This window comes from Natator depressus, chromosome 5 (assembly GCF_965152275.1).
Source record: "Natator depressus isolate rNatDep1 chromosome 5, rNatDep2.hap1, whole genome shotgun sequence".
Classification (NCBI taxonomy): domain Eukaryota; kingdom Metazoa; phylum Chordata; order Testudines; family Cheloniidae; genus Natator; species Natator depressus.
This window is the reverse complement of record NC_134238.1, coordinates 2,668,689-2,684,713: the sequence shown is the minus strand read 5'-3', so window position 1 is coordinate 2,684,713 and position 16,025 is coordinate 2,668,689. Positions and strand designations below refer to the sequence as shown.

Sequence of the window (16,025 nt, the reverse complement as noted above, 5' to 3'; positions counted from 1 at the left end):
GCATAGTGCTGGCGAGAAACCAGTGTGCCAGTATGGGCTGCTGGAGGTGCCATCTGCCGGGTCAGACTGAGCTGGTACCTCCTTGTGGTCAGTAGTAATTACAGCTCGTTTCACCAGTAGACCAGTGTCCTTGCCCCCATTTTGCACATGGGGAAGTCTAGTGACTTGTCCAAAGTCACCCAGTAGGTGAGTAGCAGAGCCAGGACTAGAACTCCGGTCTCCAGAGTCCCACCCTAGCGCTCTATACACAGGCCCACACAGAGCCTCCGGTGCCTTTTTGCAAGAGTGGTGACATTTTCCAGGAAAACTTGTCTTCAGCAGCTTTCCTGGAATCCACAGAAAGCAGCAGCTTAATCAAGATGGCCTTCTTCGACAGCTAGAGCAGAACTGCACCCCTCAGCCCGGAGAGTCATGCTGATGGTCTCCCATCACAGCCAGCAGCAAACAGATGTATTGCTACCCCCCAGAGGTGGCTGCATTTCTGTAGTGTGGGGTGGTGGTGAGGGGAGTGATCCCTTTATATTCAGTCTGGAAAGCAGCTGGAGAGTCTCCAGGGTAATGAAAAGCACTATAGGTATATGAGGCAGACAGTGTAATTATCCCCACCCCCCCACCCCGCACCCAGTCCATGCGTCTGGAGAAAATGTTCTGTCTCCTATTAAAATCACTAGGTGGTTGAGGAAATTCACCCAGATGGGAAATCACCTCGGTAAGCTGGAGCTCCATGTATTTCATGGCGTTCAGTCCACGCAGAAAGGGCTGGCTTCATCGCTGAAGTTAACGGCATCCCATCAGTGCAAAGCTGCAGGGACAGAGGGCTGAGCGGGGCTCTCTGTCTGCCAGATGCCTCGGCTCCTCCGCCCCGGGAAGGATTGTGTGATGGCGTCCCTTTCCCAGGCGGGCGGGAGCACTCTGGTTAAAGCACCCAGGCGTGGGTGTGTTTGGGAGCCCGGCTCGTTAGCAGAATCCTCCCGGGGGACAGATATCTGCTGGCTAGTGAATACATTTTGAAATGGAATAGTCAGCAAATCCTCTCTTCCTTTTCGTTCTCCTGCCCAGGAAAGAGGGAGCCGGGGCTAGTGGTTAGAGCAGGGGACTGAGCGTCAGGACTCCTGGTTTCTAGTCCTCTGTCACCGACGCACTGTGACCCAAGGCCCTTCCCCTCCCTGTGCCTCAGTTTCCCACCTGTACAAATGGTGCTGCCCTGTCTCCTGGGGGTGTGGGACGGCTCATTCATGTTTGTGAGGTGCTAAGTATTGTTAACTTAAGATCAGGATCCTACATTTCCACGGTCACGGCACAGGCACAGACCCCTAAAGCAGCTCCACGGCTGCTGCCGGATGAACCCCGGACTTAGGGGTCGGGCCCTGAAAGGTCGGAGCATGACGCAGCAGGTGGGCGGGCAGAAGACGCTGGAGCTGCACCAAGCGCTGCAGAAACCAGCTGCTGGGATGGAAAACGTGCTACTCTGTGCCCCTGCCACCTGTCGGCCCCCCTCATTGCCGGCTCCACCGCCCTGGCTGCTACGCAGGCCGGGAATCACGGGGAGACCCCAGAGCGCTACCCTCCGAGCTCCTGTGTGCAGCTGCTTAGGGCGGGAGTGCCCCAACCCCCGGAGCCAGGAGCCTGCCAGCTGCACCGCGACTCGACTCGGAGACAAACACTGAGAAGCACTGAAGGCCCTGCAGGCACGAGGCTGGCGTTCCCGTAACCACTCAGACGTGTGCTAAGGGAAGGGTGTTTTACTGGGGCTGGCAGGGAAGGGGAAGGTTGCCGATACCCTAGGTACCGAGGTTTGAACAGGTACGGTGCAAGGTGAGCAATAGCGGTTCTTGGTTGGGTCTGGGGGGCAGCCCACTCGAGGGTCATGGGTGGCTCTTCCATGCCTGGGCTGCCCTCTCCAGTCCGGGCTCTCGTCCAGCAAATAGGCGCGTGCAGGCTCCCAGGCCAGGATCACTTAGCAGTGTATCTAATCAGGATCCCTCTGCCCTGGCTCCCTGCCAGCTGCCACACAGACCTGCACCCAGCTGTGATGTCCGGCCGTCACAGCCTTCCATCCGGGACTCTCCATCCAATTCCTGGGGGGCCCTCTCCGCAGCCCCTGGCTTGCCAGGCGGCTGCTGCTTCCCCTAGGTGCCCAGTCAGATCCCGGTTCAGGGTCTTTCATAGGGTTTCTGTGCCCCCTTACCTGGCCAGAAGGAAGGAGATGTGCAGTGGGGCGGGGCTGATGGGAAATGTAGACCCCTGCTTAGCAGGTCCATCAGGCCAGGCTCTGGTGAGGGGACCCTGTCTCCCCAGTGGTCCCTACGAAGGCAGAGCCCCTCATGCCCCGATGGAGCGCGGCACGCTGGGCTCTGTAGGGCCCATGGGCTTGCTGCTCCGTGGCCAGGCTGGGCTGGCCGGGAGCTGCCGCATAGCACAGATGGGCTGGGCTGGGCTGGGGACAGAGCCCTTGCCCCTGTGGCCCCCACACTAAGCCCCCTCCGCTCTCCCCAGCAGGCTTGTCGACTGGCCGACCTTCCTGAAAGAGAACGTCATCTACATCCTCGCCGCCCGCCCCAACAGCACCGCCATCCACCTGAAGCCGCTGGCGTAGCCGCTGCCCGGGACAGGAGCCGGGCGAGGGCTCCCAACCGGGACGATGCATGAGCGGGCGGGAGGCCGGACGCACGGAGCCCAGTCCTAGCCATTGTGTTCTGTATTCGCCGAGCTTGCAGCCGGAGGAGCTGACAGTCTGCTTCACCCGCCAGAGGGGCGCTCCAGCCTGCTGCCCCGTCTCCCATGGGCCTCAGGAAGCCGCACCCGGCTCCGCTCCCTCACCACGGCCCAGCAGACTTCGGATGGGTGGAGCGAGGCCTCAAACCCCGCACCACGCCCAGCCCCACCCCCAGCTCAGTAGAGTTCTGGTTTCTGATTGGCTGAGAGGGAGCTGCGCCCCCCCCACACACACACACACACCCCCACGAAATTCGGCAGACTTCTGATTAGTGGAGAGAGGACTGAACACAAACAGTCCAGCAGCATTCTGGCTTCTGATTGGCCGAGAAAGCCCATGCGAGCCCCCACGTACGCGGCTGGACGGTTCCCAGAGTCGAGGTAGCCCTGTGGCAGGTCGGCGGACCCCGGTGGCTGTGGACTAACGAGGCCCCTGCTGGCCCGGCAATGGCACGGGCGTGCCCGGTGGAGAGCAGAGGGAGGCGTGTTGGCTGAGCCGGGGCAGCAAGGCCTGCGGGGCTGCCCTGCCGCTGACAAGCTGGGCCGGGCACCGTCCCAGCCTCTCCCCTGCTCTCTGGGACCCGCCCCCAGACACACACACCATCCGCTTTCACCAAAGGCTCTCAGGGCTGGTCCCCAGCGGCCAGGGCAGTGTTACCCTCTCCACTCTGCACGGTGGCTCTCGACACCCATATTCCAGCCTCCCTGTGTGAGCAGATCTCCGGCTGGGAGAGCAGCCTGCCAGGGAGCTGGGCATGGAGCAAGAGCCGAACACCGTGAGACCCCAGCTAGGACATGGCATACCGGGCCTGGGTCGCCCCTCACCACCACCACCAGATCAGCAGTGTGAGCGCCACCACGGAGCTGCTCCTGGTTCACACCTGTCTCCTGGAGAAGAGTCAGACCCTGGTCTCTGTCCGAGCGACAGTCCTGCTCTGGCCGAGAGGGCTGGGTGGGGGACAGGGTGGATTCGGGGCAGAGCAGCTCCGTGTCCCCGGGAGCGGGCATGTGGGGAACTGCTTTCCTCAGGCTGGCAAATACCCGGCCCACTGCTGCGGCTGCATAAACGAGCCACAGAGAACTCCCTTTGAGCAGCTCCACCTCCCGGGTCAGGCGCCAGGCGCTGCTCTGCTAACCAGGGGGCCCATCAGGACAATCCTGAGAGCTGGGCGGTGTGTCGGCTGCTTGTCACGGGGCCGGCTTCCCCTCTCGCTCCCATCAGTGTCAGCTCCAGTGAAGTGAGCCGGGTTCACTGCAGGGTGGGGGAGGAGGATCAGGCCCCCTGTGTTTATGGAACGAGGACGTGGTAGGAGTTGTCGAAGCGTTGCCACGAACGTAACCTGGGCCTCGCCCCGGGATGTCTTTCTAGAAGACGCTTGCTAGCTCACCCACCAGTACTGGGCTGGATGCAGGCGTCATGGGGCGGGGTTAGGCAGGAGGGCAGGCTGGAGGGTCACAGTGGTCCCTTCTGGCCTTGCCATGCGTGAAGAAGGGAGACGAGTTTCTTGTGATTTCTTAGTCCTCTCAGACGCCAGCTACCTGCCTTTACTACACAGCATCGCATGTCTGCGAATTCCGAGACCTCCGCCAGATTTTATGGAATCCGTAGCCACCCGTGACTTCACAGCCATAAGCCAGGATAGAAGTCATGCCCTCCTGCTCCAAAAGCACCGGCCAGTGCCCGGAGTCAAAGAAGAATCTTCTTTTACTGTTAGCAGTACAGGAGCTATGACACACAGCTGAGCAGTTCCAGTTCCACCTACCGGGGGGCAATGGTGACACATGTGCACTAGCTCTGCACGTCTTTCACAGGCCCAGTGCTAGCAGCCCCCATTGGCACTCGGGACCCGACAGCTGTTCATAACAGTGCCTCCTGTTCCCTACAAAGAGAAGTCAGTATTGCACCATGATGCAAGATCAGCAAACTCGTCTGAGACGCTATCAGGAGGGACCAGATTTCCACCCCACCCAGCTTACCCACCACAGAACACGGCCGCAGGGACCAGCTACCTTCCCCTTGAACGCGAAGGCGCAGCCTGCCCAGGATGCAGTGCCTTGTCCCAACCCAAGCAGAGGGCGCTTGGTTGGAGACAGAGCATTGCATGCTGGCATCTGTAGTCTCCGCGCCGATGTATTCATTAGGAAGGGGGCCATGGGCTCCACCGGCTGCTTGACCCACAGATCCCCCGCCCCCGAAGCCTATAAAAGGGCCTGGATCAGCTTATGGGAGCGCATCAGGGGAGCTAGGAACCAGCCTGCATTCACGATGTCTAGAGCCAGTACAGAAGCTGAGAGCCTGAGAGAGGAGATCCATGGTGAGCAACAAGAGGTCACTGGATCCCCTTAGCCTCCGGCAAGGGCCCAGGCTCAGAATCAGCGGGCTTGGGCCTCTCCAGTAGCAGTTCTGGGCAGAACTGAGGTTTGCTCTTGTGCTGTTTCTTCAGGCAGGGAAAGCAGAAGGCGTGAGGCTCCCACAGCAAGAGCTCTCCTGTGTAGACAGAGGCTCCGTGAGCTGCGCCGAGAACAGCAGAGAGGGCCTCCCCCCTCGGCGGGCTCTGCCTCTCATTAATAAGCACTTGGCCATCCCCAGAGCCAGCTGCATATGAGCTGAGCGGCTGCAGCAAATGCTGGCTCAGCTAATGGGAGAGGGAAATCGGTCACAGTTCAACCTAGCGGAGATAAAACGGTTACATCAGGCATGGCCCGCTTCCTGACCAGGCCCAGCCACCGCCGGAAATAAAGTCCTTCCTGACAGCTCTGCCTGGAGCACCACAGGACTCAGGAGGGAATTTCCACCCATGGGGCATTGTCACGTGTCGGGGGGTCACTTCAGAAGCACCCAATTGCCGCCCTTGCCACAGGCAGGATCCAAGACTTGCCGGAGGCAGGATCCAACTGTCTGATCCAGTGTGGCAAATGCTTTCGCTTTCGCTTTGCTAGACCTTCCAGTGGGCCTGGCTTGGGGAGGCTGAAAGGAGAGGACACAGCGCCAGAGATTGCTGGAGGAATCAATCCCATTGTGACGGGAGGGCCTAGGTGCAACCCCACCCCAACGACAATGAGTCCATGGTCACTGTCTGGCCAGTGGGGTCGCTCTGTCTCTTGGGAAGCAGCTCATGGATGACTGCTCACTCCAGATCTTGCAGCTCTCCGTTCTTGGGGGTTCACTGGCCAGTTAGCCTTGTTTCAAGTATATTCAGAGCACAACAGCTGTTGGCTTCCCAGGGACCTGCCCAGAACTTCGTCCTGTTTTTAGAAGGAAGCCTGCCCTGCTGCCTGCAACGCCCTCTCCTGCTCCATCCCCGTCCATACACTACAGACTATAACCTTCCTCGTTACAGGCTTGCCCGAGTCACCATCTCAGCAGCCCTGCCTCGCGTCCACTGGGACAGTGAAGGTAGCCTGGGGCCACACAGGGTGTGCGTGGGGTGGGCCCGGCGTGGGGAGAGGCTGAAGGATTGCTGCTGCTGAATGTAAAAGATTCAAGTGCACAGGAGTGACCCAAACAGGAGCCCAACCATGCTGTCTATCTAAGGGATTCCTCTGGCGCCTCTCGTCCTGGTGCGTGGGCACAGATGGCGTGGAGCAACACGCCCAGACTTTGTCACCACCCGACTGTTGGCACCTTGCAAACAGCTGGCGAGCTGCACCAACCATGCCTAACCCAGAGCAGATTGTGCCCACCCGTACGTCCCCAGAGGAGGTGCAGGTGAGGAGACGACAGGCCCCAGCCCGCAGTGCCCCCCAGATCAAGGTGGAGCGCAACATCCTGGGACCCACAGTCTCTGCGCTACAGCCCTGCGTCAGAAAGGAGTGGAGCCGCGGGCTGCATTGCAACGCACCCTCGGTCACGTTCGGCCCGTGGGCGTCCCAGGCATGGACCGCGATGCTGAGCCAAGGCCGCTCCCCTACAGGTCCTGCTTGTGAAAGCCGTCCCTCCGTGGGGCAGCCCATTTAACGATGGCAGAGGGAAGGACCATGGAACTGCCCCAACAGACACCACCCGGGGCACGGCCTGGCGAGAAACCACGAGAGGCAGCTGCAGCGATGCCAGCCAGCAGGGCTACCGGACGAGCGGCACGTCCAAGCCGGCCCTGCTCTCACACATGCATCAGCCCCCAGCGGTGCCTTTCCTCCCTGGGGGAGTCGGGAGCAGCGCTCGCAGTGGGTCCGAGGCTCTCAGGCAGCTCTCGCAGCCGGTGTGCCAGGGACGAGCGCTCCTCGTACTCGCACTCCAGGGCTGGCACATCGCCGAGTGCACTTCAGGATTGAAATGAGGGCAGCAGGAGGGTGCACTTACCAGGCAGGGATAATATACGGGGGGCTCCCTCCAAGAGGCCCACTGCTGAGTTAATGGGACAGAGGAGACACGGGCAAAGGAAAGCTCAGGGACCCGGGGGCAGGTAGCTTCCTGGATCTTTCTGCTTGAGCCCAGGAGATAACCAAATGGGGAGCTGTCCCCATGCACCCAGGGGATTTAGACACGTTCTCTATTGATATGAGGGCAGTCCTGCATCTGTACCCTCTGCGCCGCTCTGAAGCCCTCAGCCTGCTTCTCTCTGGCTGGTGACCCAGGGTGATGCTCCAGCTTTGGGCACTGAAGGCTGCCCTTCGTTTGCGGGAAATGGAGCTGCGTGCAGCCTCCACCTTTAACAGAGGCCTGACCTGCAGAGACTACGCATCCCAACATGCCTTGCAGCCTGTGCACTGCTGGGAAGTGTCGTCTCCGGGGGCCTGTGGTGGTGAGCCCCACGGGCTGGCTGGGAACACAGGTCTCGCTTGGCTCGCTGGGTAACAAGTGCATGGGTTATACCCAGCCAGCCAGGGCTGCGTGGAGGCCAGGGTCAGTGGGGGCAGAGCCAGTCAGTTACCCAAATTCCCACACCCCATGTGGCAGCTGGGGGGCACTGGACAGATAAAGGGGCCCATTCCCCTGCGCCTTGTGTGGAGCCCGACCCTTCTGCCTGGGCTGCATTTTACCCCCGCTTTGCGCAGGTGCCAATGGCTGCAGCGGGAGCGGGGAAAATGGGGGAGTCAGCCCCCCAGGTTTGCTGAGACAGCCCCATGGCCTGCTGTCAGTGGGACCGGGGCAACGGCTGGTCATTGGGAGGTGCCGCGAGGCGTGAGAAGGGCTGTGCAGCGAGATGTGTTCATTAAACAGCTGTGTCCAACCTCGATAGATCTGTTGGTCTTTGGATTTCGGTATCGCTCAGTCACCAGCAGCTCTGGGGGGTTCCTAAGGGCGGTAACCCCGGGGGGCTGCTGCAATGACGCAGGGGTCCAGTGGCCGTGGCTGGTGCACCCTGGGCCCGCAGCACCTGGTGAGTCCGTATCCCAGTTGCTGAGATGGGAACTTCACGCAGTGGCCCATTCTGTCCTTGGACGCTGTGGCTGCCCTTGAGTACCAGTGGCTTGTGAGGTGGCTCCTGGTTCCCTCGCTCCAGAGAGGCCATGAGCAGACCGTCCTCAGTGCCTCCCCTCAGCACTAGCCAGGGCAGCCCCAGACCCCCTGGGCCGAGCTCCCTAGCCAGGGGACTTGCTGTGAACTTGAACTCAGCTCCCTCCTGGGCCTTTGTTTAGCATCCTCGTCAGTGGCGTGGCCTGTGCAGCTCAGGCCTCAGCCCCTGGGGGGATACACTCCAGCAGTGGGCGCATCCAGTCTGGGCACTCAGACGGAGCCATCCAAAGCAGAGGGGGACAGGCTGCCAGGGCCCCTCCAGGACTATGCCTGGTGAGACACCGTCCAGCTCTGGCACTGCCCTGGTGCCCATCGCTGCAGTAACTGAGCGCCAGCATTAGCCACCCAGTTATCCCCAGCTGGGGAACCACAGCACAGCAAGGTGACAGGACTCGCCCAGGGTCACACGGGCAGGGGCTTAGAACCCTGGTCTCCCACCTCCTAGGCTAGTGCCCTGACCATTGGGCCATCCAGTTGTCACGGAGTCCCCGGGCGACGCTCTGGAACTGCTCCCTATGAAGCCAGGCAGGACTCTGGGGCAGTCGCCTTCCTGTGAGCAGCCTGTCTTCAGGACACAAAGCTCACACAGCTTCCACCTTCCTGGGTCTGACCTCGGAGCATTCAGCCTCCTCTGCTCCTCCGTGCGCTTCCCACAGTGAGTCCACCCAGGTGGGGTCCTGGGGAAGCCAGAGGGTCCTGCCCCCCAACTCCGCAGTCAGACGGGACTCTCAGCCAGCCAGCAAAACAGAGGTTTATTAGACGACAGGAACGTGGTCTAAAACAGAGCTTGCAGGTGCAGAGAACGGGACCCCTCAGCTGGGTCCATTTTGGGGGGCAGTGAGCCAGACAACCACGTCTGCACTTCACTCCATGTCCCAGCCAGCCCCAAACTGAAAACCCCCTCCAGCCCCTCCTCCTCTGGGCTTTGTTCCTTTCCCGGGCCAGGTGGTCACCGGATTCCTTTGTTCTCCAACCCTTCAGCTCTCACCTTGCGGGGGGGGGGGGGGGGGGGACGGGACGGGACGACGACGACGGACGGCCCAGGGCCCAGGCCATCAGTTGCCAGGAAACAGGGTGTTGGCCATTCTCTGTGTCCAGACCCCTGCACACACCTTCCCTCTAGGGCTCTGCAGTGATCATACACCCTTACCCCACCACCTAGATACTTAAGAACTGCATAGGGGAAACTGAGGCACCCCCACAATATTCGGAGGAAACATTAAGAACAGTCCCACTTCGTCACACCATCCTTCTTGTCTGAGCCTCAGCCCGAGACACCAAGGCTCCTGCCTTGGGCTGGGCTCCTGTGAAGGGGCCGCGCTGGCTGCAGCTTTCGGGGGGCGGGGAGCTGAGGAAAGTGCAGAGGGGAAATGCTCTCTCCAGCCCCAGGCTCTTGCTCCCTGGGGTGCTGGGAGCTGTGCCCAGGCAATGCTCCCCCCCGCCCCCCTCCCCAGTCATGATGACCCCTCTTGTGTCTGGCTTCCCAGATCAGTGCTCTCGGCCTGGCAGTGGGGAACAGCTGGCATGGCAAGGCAGCGACCCCGCTGGCCCGTTAACGAGCCCCTCGGGGGCTCCCGGCTGGTTACTGTCCTGCAGATGGAGCAGCGCCTTGGAGGCGGGCATGAGCAGCCCGGGGCTTTGGGGGCCTGTTGGGAATGCAGCGGGGAAGGGGGAGGGGATGTACTGGTCTTGGAATACAGGATTATTGTGCAGAGGAAAAAAACCAGAGGCTGCATTTCAGAGCATGGAGCTTGTGAGGTGCTGAGTCACAGCCGCTGACGGCTTTCCCCAGCCTAGCCCAGAGCTGCTCCCCGCTCCCGGCCTGCTCTGAGGCAGGGGGTCTGGGGCGTTTACACGGGGCACATGTCTCTGGATTTCCCCCAGGGTAGCTGGGAGCAGAGTCTGGCAGGTTGAGCTGATGCCGCCAGGCGGTTTGGGAGCCGGGCACAGGGCACGGGACATAAATGAAGAAGCAGCAGGTTCAGTGAAACAGCTGACAATGGAGCCCATCGGCCCAGCCCCCTCCCTGCACCCTACCGCATCCTGCCAGGCGGAGGGGCAGCGGGAATTCCCACCCAGACGCAACTCCGGGGGAGGGGGCAGCGGGAATTTGGAAGTCAGGACACTGGGCTAGACGGGGCACTGGTCTGACCCAGTCTGGCCGTTCTCCTGTTCTAACGGCTAGACGTCCATGCCCAGAATCAAGGACAAATTGTCCCTCCAAACCCCACATCTTTACATGCGATGGGTTGGGAGCTTGGTGGCTGAGCACTAGCCAGGGATTATAAGGTGATTTGTAAGCAAGGTCTGCCTGAGCTCTCCCCTGACAGCTAGTGATGAGCCAGTGGTGGGTGGAAAGGCTTCCGGATCAGACTGGACACCTATTCTGCCTACATATTCAGCAGCCAGAGCTGTGCTGCCCAAGTGATCAATTTTGGCGGGTGCCGGGTTACAAAACTGATCACCGGTCAGGGGCAGGGAGAGCTCATTCAGACCTTGCTTACAAATCATTTCATGAGCGTTTCCATTTCAGTTCAAATTTCCAACCAACGACTAAATTGGCAACACTGCATGTAACTGGGGGGTGCTGGGGAAATTGAGGAGGGGTGTACGGAAATCCCTGCCCCCCCCACAACCCCCTAGGGCTGCACAGGGGTGGAGGAGCAGCAGTCCAATGGGGGAGCGAGCAGCAATGCCAGCTGCTTTGTGCATCCAGGTCAGTTTCCTCACGTGGGTGCAGGAGGATGCAAGGGTTAGGGGCAAAGGGGCACAGTGCAGGGGTTAAGGGCTCAGGAGGGAGGTGCAGGGATAGGAGTGAAGGGGATGCAGGGATTGGGGCACAGGAGGTGCACAGGGGTTGGGGTGAGGGAACACACACACAGTGCAGGGGTTAGGGGCACAGGAGGAGGGCAGGGGTTGAGGTGAAGGGGGCGTGCCCAGTGCAGGGGTTAGAGGCACAGGAGGGAAGTGCAGGAATTACGGGTGAAGGTGGCCCAGTGTAGGGATTAGGGCGCGGGGGTGGGGTGGGGGGCAGAGGTTGGGAGTGAAGGGGGTGTAGGGATTAGGGGTGCAGGAGGAGGAGCATGCATTGGGGCAAAGGGGGCACAGTGCAGGGGTTGGGGGGAAGGGAGGGCGGGGAGCCTGAGGAGCCCATGGGGGCCAGGGGCAATGGGGGGGTGCCCACCCATGGGGGTCAGGGGCACCAAAATGCAAGTTAGCCCAGGGTGCCATTTTCCCTAAGGCCAGCCGTGGCTACAGCAAAGTCCAGCTGGGTCAGTCCTGCCCCCCTTCCCCCCACCCCCCGGAGCCTCCTCCTTGTCCCAGTCCAGAAGCATGAGTCCTGCTTCAGCAGCCCACACTATACCGCACCCAAGGGCCCCTTCTCCGTACTCTGTTCTGATTGCCAGGCAAAACAGGTCACCTGGTCAGCCTCCTTGGCTCTTTGTTCTCCCGCTGGCCAAAACTGGCTGGCTTCCTGGAGAGGGGGCCGGCAGTCCCAGGTCTAGCTGCTAGGTACCAGATGTCCTGGCCATTGTCTTCTGGGTTTGTCATGGGCTTGGGGCCCCAGACAGCCAGGCATCAGTCACACCTGGATCGTTTCAAAGAATAAACCACCTTTTCCCACCACCTAGTTAACCCTGCAGCACATAGGGGAACCTGAGGCACAAACAGTATTCATACAAAATATTAAGCCAAATTCCCACTTCGTCACAGCTTGTTATTCCCCCTTCAGGCCCAGGCCAGTCCAGAGCAACAGCTTGGGGCTTTCCCAAAGTCCCAGCCCACCTGGGCTAACAAAGCCACGATGGGCTCCTCCAGCGGTGGGTGCAGCATGCAGCTGCAAAGAGCTAACAAGGTGCAGAACCGGGCAGCCCGGCATGAAAGGGAGCATTTCTGTGGCTCCAGCACTGCGTTAGCAAGGGAGGTGTTCAGACAAATCCATAAGAACATAAGAACGGCCATACTGGGTCAGACCAAAGGTCCATCCAGCCCAGTATCCTGTCTGCTGACAGTGGCCAATGCCAGGTGCCCCAGAGGGAGTGAACCTAACAGGTAATGATCTAGTGATCTCTCTCCTGTCATCCATCTCCACCCTTTGGCAAACAGAGGCTAGGGACACCCTTCCTTACCCATCCTGGCTCATAGCCATTAATGGGTTTAACCTCCATGAATTTATCCAATTCTCTTTTAAACCCTGTTATAGTCCTAGCCTTCACAACCTCCTCTGGCAAGGAGTTCCACAGGTTGACTGCGCTGAGTGAAGAAGAACTTCCTTTTATTTGTCTTAAACCTGCTGCCCATGAATTTCATTTGGTGGCCCCTGGTTCTTATATTATGGGAACAAGTAAATAACTCATGATTTTATAGACCTCTATCATATTCCCCCCCCCTTAGTCTCCTCTTTTCCAGTCTGAAAAGTCCTGGCCTCTTTAATCTCTCCTCAGATGGGACCCGTTCCAAACCCCTCATCATTTTAGTTGCCCTTTTCTGAACCTTTTCTAATGCCAGTATATCTTTTTTGAGATGAAGGGACCACATCTGTATGCAGTATTCAAGATGTGGGCGTACCATGGATTTACATAAGGGCAATAAGATATTCTCCGTCTTATTCTCTATCCCTTTTTTAATGATTCCTACCATCCCGTTTGCTTTTTTGACTGCCGCTGTGCACTGCATGGACATCTTCAGAGAACTATCCACGATGACTCCAAGATCTTTCTCCTGATTAGTTGTAGCTAAATTAGCCCCCATCATATTGTATGTATAGTTGGGGTTATTTTTTCCAATGTGCATTACTTTACATTTATCCACATTACATTTCATCCATCCTGCCAAGCCGGGACACCCCCCGTGCTCTGGGCTGGGGTGGTGGATCAGGAGGGTGGCACTGCACTCCCCTCCCCTATGCGCTTTGCTGTAGTGTTCAAAAGCCAGCTGCTTCTTCCCGCACTCTCCCTTCACGGGTGTTTGTCAATGTCACATCTGCCTGTCCCCTCAGGTGGGGCTGGAGGAGTTGTGATTCACCAGCATAAAGGGGGAGGAGGTCCCACTTCTCACTGGGTCCCACATATTTATCAGCGACCTAGAAGAAAACATAAAATCCTCCCTGAAGAAGTTTGCAGTTGACCCCAGGATTGAGGGGTGGTAAGCAACCCTGAGGGCAGGTCTCCGATACAGAGCGATCTGGGGGGCTTGGGAAAGGGGTGCAAGCAAGCAACATGCATTTCAATACAGCCACAGGTAAGGTCACACAGCTAGGAACAAAAAATGCAGCAGGCCACACTTACGGGATGGGGAACGCTACCCGGGGAAGCCATGATCCTGAAAAGGATTTGGCGATGATGGTGGATAATCAGCAGAACAGGAGCTCCCAGTGTGACACTGGCCAAAAGGGCTTATGCGATCCCAGGATGCATAAACCGGGAATCTCCAGTGGGAGCAGAGAGGTGATTTTCCCTCCATACCTGGCACTGGTGCAGCCGCTGGTGGGATCCTGGGTCCAGGTCTGGGGCCCACAGTTCCAGAAGGACGTTGAGAAATTAGAGAGGGGTCAGAGAAGAGCCACGAGAATGATTAAAGGTCTGGAAACCTGCCTTACAGTGATAGACTCACTGAGCTCAGTCTGGTTAGCTGAGCAAAGGGAAGGTTACGGGGTGACTTGACCATAGTCTGAGGACCTACACGGGGAACAGAAATTTGATCGTTTTAGTCTCGCAGAGGAAGGTCTAACATGATCCTGTGGCAGGAAGTTGAAGCGAGACACACTCAGGCTGGAAATAAGGCCTACATTTAACAGTGAGGGTCATTAACCACTAGAACAATTTACCGAGGGTTCTGGTGGATTCTCCCTCACTGGCTAGTTTTAAATCAAGACTGGCTGTTTTTCTCAATTCAGGGCGGTCTCAGTCCTGTGCTCTGCCGGAGGTCGGACAAGATGATCACAAGGGTCCCTTCTGGGCTTAGTATCTCTGAGTCTGTGAGGAACCGCTGTAAGCAGACAAGTTCTTGGGCTCACTGCAGGGAAAAGCAGGTCCGATTTCGTGGCCTGCGCTGGAGATGAGCTCAGACCCTGCTCGGTTTGTAGGGGGAGGCGCTGCGCTCCAGGGGCTTCTTTGCCCAGCAGTGTGTGTTTTCCTGCCGAGCCAACGCGTTGGCCCCTCCGGGCCAGCCAGATGCTGCTCAGCAGCCACGGCCAATCAGCCGCTGCCCGTGGGGAGACAAGGGCCACGCTCTCCCCCTAATTGTAGATGTGAGCGGGGAGGGAAGTGTTAAGAAAAAAGAACAATTAGCTCTTTCTCTCACCCCTCTAGGTGCTTGATTCGACTCTAGGATCCCACAGAGTTCTAGATTCAGAGTCCAATCTACACAGGCATCTTTTATCGGCGTACAGAAATACAGCTCGAGCTGGGTGCCTCCGGAGAGGGAACCCCGCCCCGCAGAAATTGCAAGCAATTATACCCTCTACAGTTGGTAACACCGCCCTCACCCATGTCCAAAGTCCAATCCCCTAATTTGAGTAGGGATCTCTGCTTTTTCCCATTGGACAGCTCTGTTGCTGAGTGGACAGTCTGTTGTCGGGTGCTGGATGTGCTCCGGGAGACAGTCAGTCCTACTCCTTGCATTCTTTGCTTATCTTCAGGGATAACGGGCAGTCTCAGCTGGTTTTGTAGCTGCTTCTTCAGCCTTCCTCTCAGGTCAGCTTGACCTCGGCCTAAGGCTTCAACTACTTTAATCACTTATGCTAAGTTAGTCACTTATGCTAAGTTATAAGAGCAAACTTATGGAACATTCATATAAAATAGCATATAAGCCCTTTCTTATAACAGGAAGCCCTAGGCCCGCAGAGGGGGCAGGCTCAGCCCTTTCCGACAGGGAGCGAGGGCAGGCCCGCTGACGGGATGGGGCAAAGGAGGCAATTGCCCAGGGGCCCCAGGCCCTTTTAAATTGCCAGCTCCCAGCCACACCCCGGGCACTTTCTCCGCCAGGCCCATGGGGTGGGAGCCGCTGCCAGGCTCCGGGGAGCACGGTGCCCGTACCTCTTAGCCCCGGTGCCACCGCCGCCACCCCACCCACTCAGCGTGGTCAGCAGAGCCGTGGGGCGCAGACCCGGGGAGAGGAGCTGAGCGCTGCCGGGGGGACGCACCGAGCCCTGAGGATTATTTCCCAGCCCAGGATGGGGGACTGGAGCCGCCGGCAGCCGCTGTCCTGGTGCTGCTCCTCACCCACTTCTGCCTCAGCGCTGTGGTGGAGGAGAAGAAAGGTACCAATCATGCCCCATTGCTCTGGCCGGGGGGGGGAAGGAGCCCCGCTGGAACTAGGGGTGCTGGGGGCAGCGCAGACGGCAGCAGCTCCCTGGGCACCAAACGTCAGGCGGACCACGCGGGCGCGGCTTGTGGTAGGGGGCCCGTGGACAGTTCTGCCCTGGGGCCCGGAATTGCTGTCGGCGTTTTACTGCAAGTCTCCCCGCACTCGGCGCTTTCCACCAGCTCAGCTCCTGCAACCCGGGCACTACCGGGGAGCCTCAGCTCTCGCTAGGAGCGCCCGGACGTCCCCAGCCCTGAGATCCTCCAGCGCTCGGCGGCAAAGGGTTACTGCCTGGGGCCTGCCGCGCGATTCCTGCCGCTGGGGGCTGGTGACACTGCAGAGCCGGGGGGAGAGAATCCCGGGGAGGGCGGCTAACGCCCCTGCCAGATACAACCGGACAGGCACCGAGACGGCTCTGCTGGGACAGGAGGGATCTGCCAGGCTCCTGCCCAGTGCCAGCCTCTGCCAGCCCCCTGCCCAGCCCTTCTGCAGCGCGGGGGCCTCGGTGTCGTTCCAGCCACGCTGTGCCACGTCCCCATAGCTGGGG

At 59.3% G+C, this 16,025-nt stretch overlaps 1 protein-coding gene across 3 annotated transcripts in view; it reads left to right on the top strand.

The window, feature by feature from the left end:
• Positions 1–7,882, top strand: part of PHF24 (PHD finger protein 24) — a 36,337-nt gene extending 28,455 nt beyond the window's left edge. For 2 of the 3 annotated variants that reach the window (XM_074952227.1, XM_074952228.1), the window contains exon 8: positions 2,497–7,882. In XM_074952227.1, coding sequence (XP_074808328.1) covers positions 2,497–2,596 — 100 coding nt within the window. In that variant the 3' untranslated portion in view covers positions 2,597–7,882. The remainder of the gene's footprint in view (positions 1–2,496) is intronic. The other variant, XM_074952226.1, reaches the window with a different exon arrangement.
• The last annotated feature ends 8,143 nt before the right edge of the window (positions 7,883–16,025 follow it).